Below are 10,345 nucleotides of genomic sequence, written 5' to 3' on the forward strand. Positions count from 1 at the left end.
CGGTCGTTCGCACGCCTCTTCTTACGGTAGCGTTGAATATTTACGGCCTCAACTATGACGTCACTCCCCCTGTGGTGATTGTGCATCTCCTGTACGTAGCGCGCTTACTCTAAATCTTTTTTCCCCAACTTTAGCAAGTATCCTATCTGCACACCTCCCCTCTTTACCAAAAGTATGTAGTTTTTCTCCCTGGTGTCGTATACCTATCATCGACGAAGACGTCACGGGTAGGACGACACCTGGGTAAACATTGGCAGCATTTAAACTTCTTCTAACCGACGCTCCACAGTGTACCCGAGGAAGGCCTATTAAGGAGGCCGAAAACGTTTGTACTCCAGTTAATAAGGCTAGAAATTAGTGAGAAAGGTTTTGTGCTGTTAGTCTTAGAAATAGTTCTAGCTACATATGCATAGTAGTATACATTAAAGATCTAGATTCATCTTCCAACTTCATATTACAATTAAAAATTAATAAATGCTAATAAGTTAAGAAATCCTGTCATTTTGAACTAATTTAAAGTTTGTTTCAGAAAATGTTTTATCTGCAATAAAAATGGTAGGACTCCTTGACTCATTAGCATTTGTGATTATTTGGTACATTAAAGATTATAATGAATAAGAAAAACAGCTGTCTGATGGTGTTAGAAAGATATTTAATAACATATAATTAAAATATAATTATAATTTTTTTAAAATGTATTATAAAAAATTTTAAATGTTTTATAAATTTTTTTATAGGTTATATGTTATGGCTTAAGTTTACCTCTCTCAGAACATGAAGCAATAAGAGACTGTGTACATGTATATTGTGAATGGATAATGGCTTTAACTAAACCAAAGGCATGTGTTCCAAAACCTGTATGTGAGGATCCAAATAATTACGCTAGAAGAATGATCCAACATCTATACAATCTGTTTTTGCCTCGTACTGATAGTGGTAATATTGCAATCTATTTTAATTATAATCAAAATTAATTATATTAAACATTAATGCATCTTATTCATAATCAGGTGGCGATGTGATAAGCCGACAAGCAATGCTATGCCACAGAGTATTGAGAACAATTAAAACAGTAGCCCAGGATTCCAATATAATGGAAAGAGAGACTTGGGATGCTTTGTTATTGTTTTTGTTAGCTGTAAATGACACTTTACTTGCTCCACCATCTTTACCAGGTAAAATGATAAGTTGAATGATTATAGTTATAATTATTATTGTATAAAAATAGATCTGTACAATGTGTTAATTTATTTTATGGAGTTTTTCGTTAAAATATTTAATAATTATCTGAATAGCCAGTTGGTAGAGTTATAAGGCTTATTAAACTGCAATGGAGCCAAGTAATTGAAATTACATAGAAAAAAAGACTTTTATTGGTGGAATGTTATATATTGTTTTTACAACTATTGTACAACATATCTATATTCATATTGTTGTGGTTGAGGAGGGTCCATTGAGGACTAAAATGCATTCCATCAATAAAAGTCTTTTTTCAATGTGATTTTGATTACTTGGCTCCATTACAGTTTAATAAGCCTTATATCTCTACCAACTGGCTATTGAGATAATTATTAAATTAATGTTTAAAGGCAAGAAGCTTACAATTACTTAACTAAGTACTTTTTATTATTTCAGTTTTCAAATATAAGGTGTGTTTCAAATTTATACGGACACAAAAAAATTAAAGTGAAACCCAAATTTGCTGCATTAAGTGACAAATGTTTTATTAAAAATAACATGGATTTACTTGTTTCCACACTGCAAAATAAGAATTTTAATCAAACATTAACATTTTGTCACTGAAAATAATATTTTTGAAAATTCTGTACAAAAAACTGTTACATATTTATCCGGACAGGCACTCATTTCATGACTTAAATAGAATATTGTTTTGTTTCAAGCATTGAAATATGCAAATCAGCTTACATATCTAATTGTAATACAAATTCTTTATGTTGTTCAACGTTCTAAAATGGGTAGAACAAAGAATTTATCTGATTATGAAAAAGGGCAGATTGATGCCTCTAAATCACAAGGCAAGTCAATAAAAGAAATTGCAGCATATATAAATCATCCAAAATCAACTGTTGGTGATTATTTATCAAAAAGACGTGAACCATTGAAAGCCTTGCCATTGAAAGACACATCTTGTCTCTAAAATTAATGCATGTGGATGTGAAGAGCTTTAAAAATCGCAATTGCCTCTAACCATTTGAGGTGTTCCGAGTGTGGGGTGGTGAGGATAATTCGTGCTCTGGTGAATTTGAAGCTTGCAGCACATCCACATGCATTAATTTTAAAGACAAGATGTGTCTTTCAATGGCAAGGCAGACTATACTTGACACCGACAGTTAACATTCAATCTTACTTACAGAAACACAGAAATGCATGTGCATAAGTTCTCGTTATTCAAACTCATCCTTGTACACATTTATTTTGAGTTCCAGCTTAATATTAAAGCCATTTTTTTCGACAACGATCATTATGTTCGAACATATTTAAACATATCATGAGAATGCATATGCAGAAGAGCTTCTCATATGAAATTTCCATCGCTCCATTCAAATATGTTTGAATTTCATATTCGTATTCATTTTAGAAGATCTGGCTAGTTTACAATTAAAAGATACCTGAAGAAGAACCCAGAAGGGGTTAAGAAAACGTTCGATTTTACAAGATTTAATCGTAATAAACACTGGTTAAAGGTTGAAGTGAGTCTAATTTTAGATATAGAAGTATAATATGTTTTTATTTAAGATATAAAAGTAATTAATATCATTTATTTTTTAAATTATTACTTTACAGTTCATTACAATTTTTAAAGTGTCATATTACAGCACTTTTTTTACTTTTTCTGTCCTTGATGCACCAAGTAGGTCTTTTTTCTATATTTATTATGATGGGTTTGACCAGATAGTGAGAAATGATCTGATGTATCCAGAATGGGCCACCCCTAAAATTCTTGGGGTTTTTCAAAATGTTTGGATTTGTTATAGGGTTCTCAGAGCAGTAGGCTAACATCTTAATTGCTTGGCCATCTGGCTGTCCACATTACAGCACTATGCTGGACAACTTGGTAATTTATTTATTTACCTGTAAGGCCTAGAACACAATAGTAATTTTAGCTAAGCAACACTTTAGTCAACAAAATGGAACACATTTATTTGAATGTAAATACTTAAGCTTACAGCATTTAATTATAGCAGCTAGAAAATTACATGCTGTATTTTTTTCAGGCAACGAAACTGTTGATTTTCAGAAGAGAACAAAAGAAATTCAGTTGAAATAGCACACTAATGATTGTTTAGTTGCTGACTCACTAATAAGTGTAGCAACTAAACAATCACTGGTGTGCTGATTTGACAGCTGAATAGCTGAGCAGTTAAGGTGTCAGGCTAAGCTCTGGGAGACCAAGAAACAAATTTAGGCAAGTTGAAAAACCCCTCAGGAATTTTTTGGGGTAGTCCATCTCTCTCTATTCAGCCATCCCATTGTGGATCTGGCCAAACTTGACAAAAATGAACTTGATAAAAAGGCCCTCTTAGTGCCCACAGGACAGTTAAAAAGAAAAAAGTGTGCTAATTTTTGCACTTCATTAAAATTTAAAAATTACCAATAAAAATTATGATTTGAAAATTTATTGTTTTATCAATAATAAAAAAGAGGTGTAATTTTTCACTGTAAAGTTAAACTTTTCCATAATATTGACAGAAGTCAAAGCTGGAGTGTCACATACGTAAAGAAATTGCCAATTTTAAAATTCACATAAATAATAATACATTGGGAAAGTTGATCATATTAAGATATTGTGAAAAAGTTTTTAAGACATATTAATGTGTTTGATTTCAATAGAACAATATATGTGAATAATGGCATACACATTTATTCACTTTCAGAAAACCTGATATGATTGGAAAAATGGATAAAAGTTCTAAAATTTCCATTAAAAATTACAAAAAAAAAATGATGTAATTTACAAACATTTATCAATAAATTTGTCTGTAGACTTGTATTATTATAAATATATAATTCATGCCAGTTATATAATATTTTAATTTGTTTATTTCAGATGATATCGGTAGTCAGTTATGTGAAAGAATATTGGGTGTCTTATTTGAAGTTTGGTTATTAGCTTGTCGTCGATGTTTTCCAACTCCTCCATTATGGAAAACATTTCGAGAATTATGTTGTAGTTGGCACCATCGTATTCCTTTAATAGATCAGTGGAATAGAGTAAATTTGGTACTTACTGTACATGTTTTGAACTTTATGTATGGTATAAATTTTTCAGAAGTCAAAATACGTAAGTAAATAGTTTGGTAATTATTTTTGATAAACACTCGTTTTGTTTTAGAGATAACTATTTTAATTTTTTTTTGTTTTATTTATCAGCCAAAGAGGATAAAATTTTGATCCCTTCAGATATGACAAATGAATGTGTTGCTCAAGCATGGTTTAGATTTTTGCATACTTTAGGAAATCCTGTAGACCTGTGTCGACCCGAAGTAATTAGTAAAATGCCTAAATTTCACTGTTACAATAATAAAATTTTGATGGATAATTCTTATCATCCATGTCTTAATAATTTACCTCATATATTTTTAAAAGCAATGAAAGGCATTGCAACATTGGTTGATGCATTTTTAGGTAAGTTTTCGTTGTTTTGAAACTAGAGAGAGATTCAATTTAATATTAAATTATATGCAAGCATGAATATAACTTTATAGAAATAAATATAAACTTTGTCATTTAAAGAAAAATAATGGATGTAAATTTTGGAATTTGAATTGTTTTAAATAGTGATATTTTCATTTGATGATTCTTCTCTTATTTGAAATTTTATTAATTACGGTATTTATAATACAGCAGAAAAAAAAGGATTTGATTTGTTGATTATTTTTCTGTTTAAAAATATTTTACGAATTTTAATTTGTTTTGTACTTAGTAATCTTTCTTTATTTGGTATTTTATTTTATTAATCCCTTCATATAATTAAAATTTAAATCATAAAAATTAGTTCACACTTGCAATTAAGAATTGGAGTATTTCTGTTCTTGAAAAAAAAAAAAAAAAAGTCATTTGTCTAAAAGAGTTTACATTGCTATGTGATGCATTATTTTTTTTAAGAAAAAGTTTGTAATTTACTACATAATGTTTATTAAGAAAATATAATAAGCATTAAATGTATCAATTTTAAATTGAATTATATTTAGGAATGGCTCAAGTACATTATAATGAAGCTGATGACAGCTGTCAAAATCAAAAAGTTCAAACCAGTACAACACAAACTAATACATCTGCAACTCCCCCTCATAACAGAAGAAGTCTTACAAAAAGTTTAGTTGCTGCATCTGCTAAAGGTTATTTTATTTAAAATAATTTTGCAATGAAATTTTAATAGAAAATGAAAGAAAACTTTTAGAAAACTATTGGGTATATTTTAGCTGGTGTGCAGCGAAGCGGATTAATTGCTGGTTTGACAGGTTCTAAAGGAAGTTCTGCTAATATATCAACTTCTCATCAAGATGCACAACCTCCATCAGTCAGTCAATCACCTATTGCTACTCCCACTGCCCCACTTCCTCCACCACTTCGTCCTTTACCGTCACCTTCAAGACCGAAATGCAACTCTATTCTTCATCTTTTTGGTGCTTGGCTCTTTGAAGCATCTCTTATTGGTACTGAATTAGCATCATGTTGTTCTGATTCTGATCGTAAGTTTTGTAGAGAATTTATGTGAAAAATTTATATTAATTAAATACAGTAGAGTGTCGATTATCCAAATCAATTGGGGACTGGGGTTGTTCGGAAAATCGATATTTCGGATAACCGATTATGTACGAAAAAATATATTAATTTATCCTATGTTGAAATTTTTCTTCGTTGCGTATCGCTTTGTGTTGAATTTTCGTCGATGTTAAGCCTAACGAAGACTATTGTATTGTTAAAAATTATTTTTTATTTTGTACAAACAAAATAAATATATTGAAAAATATAAAAAACAATAAAAAATTATACTTCAGAAGTTAATTTAGTATCAAAAACATAAAATATTTGAGTACCCCAAGACATAGCCAAAGATTGCAGCGCCACAGCACTGGTGAAAATTTAAATTTGCCAACTGGAATTCTTTCGGATAATTGACATTTCGGATAATTGACGCTCTACTGTAGTGTTATGTCAAATATACTCTATTTATTGTTAATATTTTAAAATTTAGATAAATAAAGAAAAATTATATAAATTTATTTTTGATTGAAATGCACTAAACTTGCATCTAAATAAAGGGAACTTCTTGTTAAGGAAGCCGAAAATAAAAATTTATTATGTACATTTTCAGCCTACTGTTTAACCAGTTTCAACTAATTTTGTCCAGCAACAAGCTTCATCATTAGCTGAAGCTGGCCAAACAGTAGGTTGGAACCATTTGTAATAAATTCTTATTTTTGTTTTAACAAAAACTTTGCATTTTCTTTTATTTATTTAAATTTATATTTAATTAAGAATATAATTAAGAAGTCAGAAATTTGTAATGGTGACTACATAATGTACTGCACACTCAAAACTGAGTCCAAAGAAGTGGTGTTACACAAAATTAGGGTTCAATCAACTACCAAGTGCAGAAGATAAATTTTTATTTCTTTACAGACACACTAAGGTGACATTATTCAACACTTGGCAGATTATTCGCAACTTTATTCAGTTGATCCAACTGAATAATGTCACCTTAGTGTGTCTTAGTGTTGAATAATGTCACCTTAGTGTGTCTGTAAAGAAGCAAGATAAAATCAACATGGTTTCATCAGAATCAAATAAATTTTTATCAAGAAATTATATAACTTGATGAGATTAATGATTTATTTCGGAAATTTCTAAAAATATTCTGTTTAAATTATTAAGAGGCTGTATAAATGTGTTAAGTAAATACGTAGAAGCTATTGAAGTAAGAGAATGCTTCAAAAGATTTGAATGTAATAAATGATGTATTTAAAAAATGTAATACATTAATACAATGGAGTCCACAAATTTGACTTAATGTGGACTGAGGAGATGACAAGTTATTGAAAATGATGAGTTTTACAGCATAGCAATGATGCTAGTCTAAATAGTGAAAAAAGGTATTACCATATTTTACGGACTATAAGACGCACTTTTTTCTTCGAAAAATTGCCTCCAAAATTCAGGTGCATCTTATACTTGAAATTAATATAAAAATGTCCAGTGTTTGATTTAAAATTCCTGCATCTTAAAAATGGCCATATATTTGATGCTGCGAGAAACCTATCTCTATCTGGCAACACATTGAATTCAACTGGCAGCAGCAGTGCACCAATGCGACGAACATGAGTTGCGTGGTGTTGGGATAGAATTGTCTGGACGTACGATTTCCACACTTTTTCTCTTTTCAAATGAGCAACGGTTGTTGCCATAGAAACTCGGATCATGAGATGACCGGTGGTTCTGAATCCATGACTGCAGATTGGCCAGTGATCATCGTGCAACCATTGTACGATCAATGGACATCCAATAGTGCTACTAAGTGTTGATTGGTGGATCAGCGTTTGCTTCAGTTCGTATAAAAGGATTGATTTTAGGTGGTAAAAATGGTAAAAATGTTTTTTTTTTTTTTAAATTGCTTAAAAATTAAGTTGCGTCTTATAGTCCGTAAAATACAGTATGTGTGAAAATTTCTACATGTATTAACTACATACCAATAATGACTATTTGTATTTATAGCTAAATTTTAATTTTAAAAATATCAGCTATTTTAATAGATACTTTTCAGTTAGTGACATTTGCATTGTGGCATTTTGCTGTGATACCTTGTAAAAGGGTTATATTCTTTGTTAATATGTAGAATTAACACTATTATCTAAAATGCCAGTGAAGGACAATAACTTATTTGATCCTTGTGTCAAGTTATAGAGATAAAAATTAATTACTGTACATGTATTTCTCTTTTTTGGACAACATGATGAATTTTATGAAATGTCAAGTTTCTGAAACTCTACTGTATTGATATAGCAATTAATACAGATTTTCTCCATTTTTTTACAAAAAAGCTACTTACGTTAAGATTTATAATACAAATATTAGATGATTAAAAATTATATTGAGACAGATTTGAAAACAAAAGTTCCAAAAAATCATAACCGGAATAATAAATCTCAGTATACTGATCATATATTTAACAGGTTATTATGCAATTTTATTTAATTTGGATCTTTTTAATTTTTTATTTGATACAAAAATTAATGAAAATGAACTTACATAACTGTATATTCCAGCTCATCTGTTTAATATAAACATTGATAGTGCTTGATTTCATGTGAAAAACTAAAGGTAGAACAAAGAAAACTTTTAATAGTGTCAAAATGACAGCATAGCTTTTTAACTAATATAACCAGTAGAGCACTATTTGATGTGATATCAAACATATTGAAAATTTTTCAGTTTATAACTGTGTATTTTGTTGTAAAAAATATTTACAAAAAACTGTTTATCAGTTATCAAAGTTTTTTGTATTTTATCATATATAATTGTATCCTTTTTCTATAAAGGATTTTTGTTAATTATCTAACTAGAATGATTAATTTATTTAGTAGAAAGTATATTAAACATTTTTTTTTTTTTTTTGTATTACATGTATGAGAAAACAAAAATACTTTCTGTATCATTTATGACATTTATTATTTATCTGATTATAATGTACATATTTTTTTATTTATACTAGAAGTCGATGGAATACGTCGACGGCATAATTCTCTTGTGATAAATTCTCGACCAGAAGGAGCATCACCAGATGTGCCGTTCACTTTAAGTATAGAAAATTTTGAGGCGGGACAAGCTGAAGCTATTGGTGCATTATGTCGTTTGTTTTGTGCTAAACGTACTGGAGAAGAAATTTTGCCTGTTTATTTGGCTAGATTTTATTTAGCTGTACAATATGGTCTTATGGATGGTGAAGTAAGGGCATAATTACTTATAAAATATCTAAATTTACTTTCTTAATTAAAAAAAGATATATATTATATTGAATCTAAAATCTTATTTTGATAATTGCATAAATATTTTTCAGTATTTTAACATTAAATAGGTTTTAAGTTTAGTATAAATTATACGTTATTACACAAAATACATGTATAATACAAAATACATACAATACACAAAATTATTTGACAAATTGCATTGTGGCATTTTATTTGACAATAGAATAGACATGCATATTCAATACATGCAATATTACATTAACATTAAATTATCATCACAATTGTTTCTCTTGTAATATTTAAATTAGTTAGTAGTTATATTTGCAAAACTAATACCTTGTATAACAAACAATTTAAACAATATTTTTAACAATTTAAAAATGAATTCATATTTTTAAATTGTTTGTTATACAAGATATAGGTGTTGAATAATGCATTTAAAATCAAAAGGTTTTCTTACGAGGGCTATTTTTTAAATAAGGTCCATTTGTGAATGAGAGTGAGAATGATGCGTGATTGCAGCAGTGTGCATGAGCATCTGCTTTCAGCATACTTTGCACATGTTTAGATGCCATTTATATAAGTTTATAATATTTAAGAAAATTGAGTCGCCCGCTGACTGTAACATACGACCTGTTATTTGAATTCAGCACAAAAGATCATGGTAACTGTCTTTTGGGACAGGAAAGGGTTAGTGGATTTTATGCCAAGAGGCACAACAATCGATTCTGATGCTTATTGTGACCTTGAGAAAACTCTGCCGTACCATACAAGACAAGCAGTGTGGCCTAATGTCTTCCGCCGGCAGATGGCAGATTTCTCTGAAGTCGGAATTAAAAAATTTTCAAACGGTATGACAAATGTTTGAACAAAAATGGAAATTATGAAGAAAAGTAGATAAATAGAATAAGGGAAAAAATATAGTTTAATGATATTTACAGTATTTTTCTTCTTATTAAAAAATGGACCTTATTTAAAAAATAGACCTCGTACATTTAAAAAAGTAATTATATATTATATAAGAAAATCGGTTATGTTCTATTCTGTTCTAGGAATGTAGGTAATATAAAATGAACTTTACTATTAATTCAAGAATTTATAATTAATTCTATATGGTATAAGATTTTATTAATCAATTCATTGTATCAAGTTAATAAACTTAAAGCCTTTTTTGAATTTTTTAAAATATTAAAAGAATTTTTTATATTTAGGCTCGTGGATTGATTCTTTCCAGTATTTTATTAAATTCTTGTGATCTGTTGCGTCAAGATTTGGATGGTGTCATGGTTTTGGTTCCACATCTTCTTCATGCATTAGAATTAGTTCTTCCTGAAAGAGAATTGAAAATTAAGTGA

At 29.2% G+C, this 10,345-nt stretch overlaps 1 protein-coding gene across 1 annotated transcript in view; it reads left to right on the top strand.

The window, feature by feature from the left end:
* The window catches only part of LOC111630580 (ral GTPase-activating protein subunit beta-like), a 28,750-nt gene extending 18,405 nt beyond the window's left edge, over positions 1-10,345 (top strand). The window contains exons 3-10 of the mRNA XM_023374693.1: positions 738-936; positions 1,011-1,175; positions 4,070-4,303; positions 4,393-4,647; positions 5,214-5,360; positions 5,445-5,714; positions 8,735-8,967; positions 10,202-10,345. Coding sequence (XP_023230461.1) covers positions 738-936; positions 1,011-1,175; positions 4,070-4,303; positions 4,393-4,647; positions 5,214-5,360; positions 5,445-5,714; positions 8,735-8,967; positions 10,202-10,345 — 1,647 coding nt within the window. The remainder of the gene's footprint in view (positions 1-737; positions 937-1,010; positions 1,176-4,069; positions 4,304-4,392; positions 4,648-5,213; positions 5,361-5,444; positions 5,715-8,734; positions 8,968-10,201) is intronic.

The sequence above is a fragment of the Centruroides sculpturatus genome, unplaced genomic scaffold (assembly GCF_000671375.1).
Source record: "Centruroides sculpturatus isolate CEXI.00-Female unplaced genomic scaffold, Cexi_2.0 scaffold607, whole genome shotgun sequence".
In the NCBI taxonomy this organism is placed as follows: Eukaryota; Metazoa; Arthropoda; class Arachnida; order Scorpiones; family Buthidae; genus Centruroides; species Centruroides sculpturatus.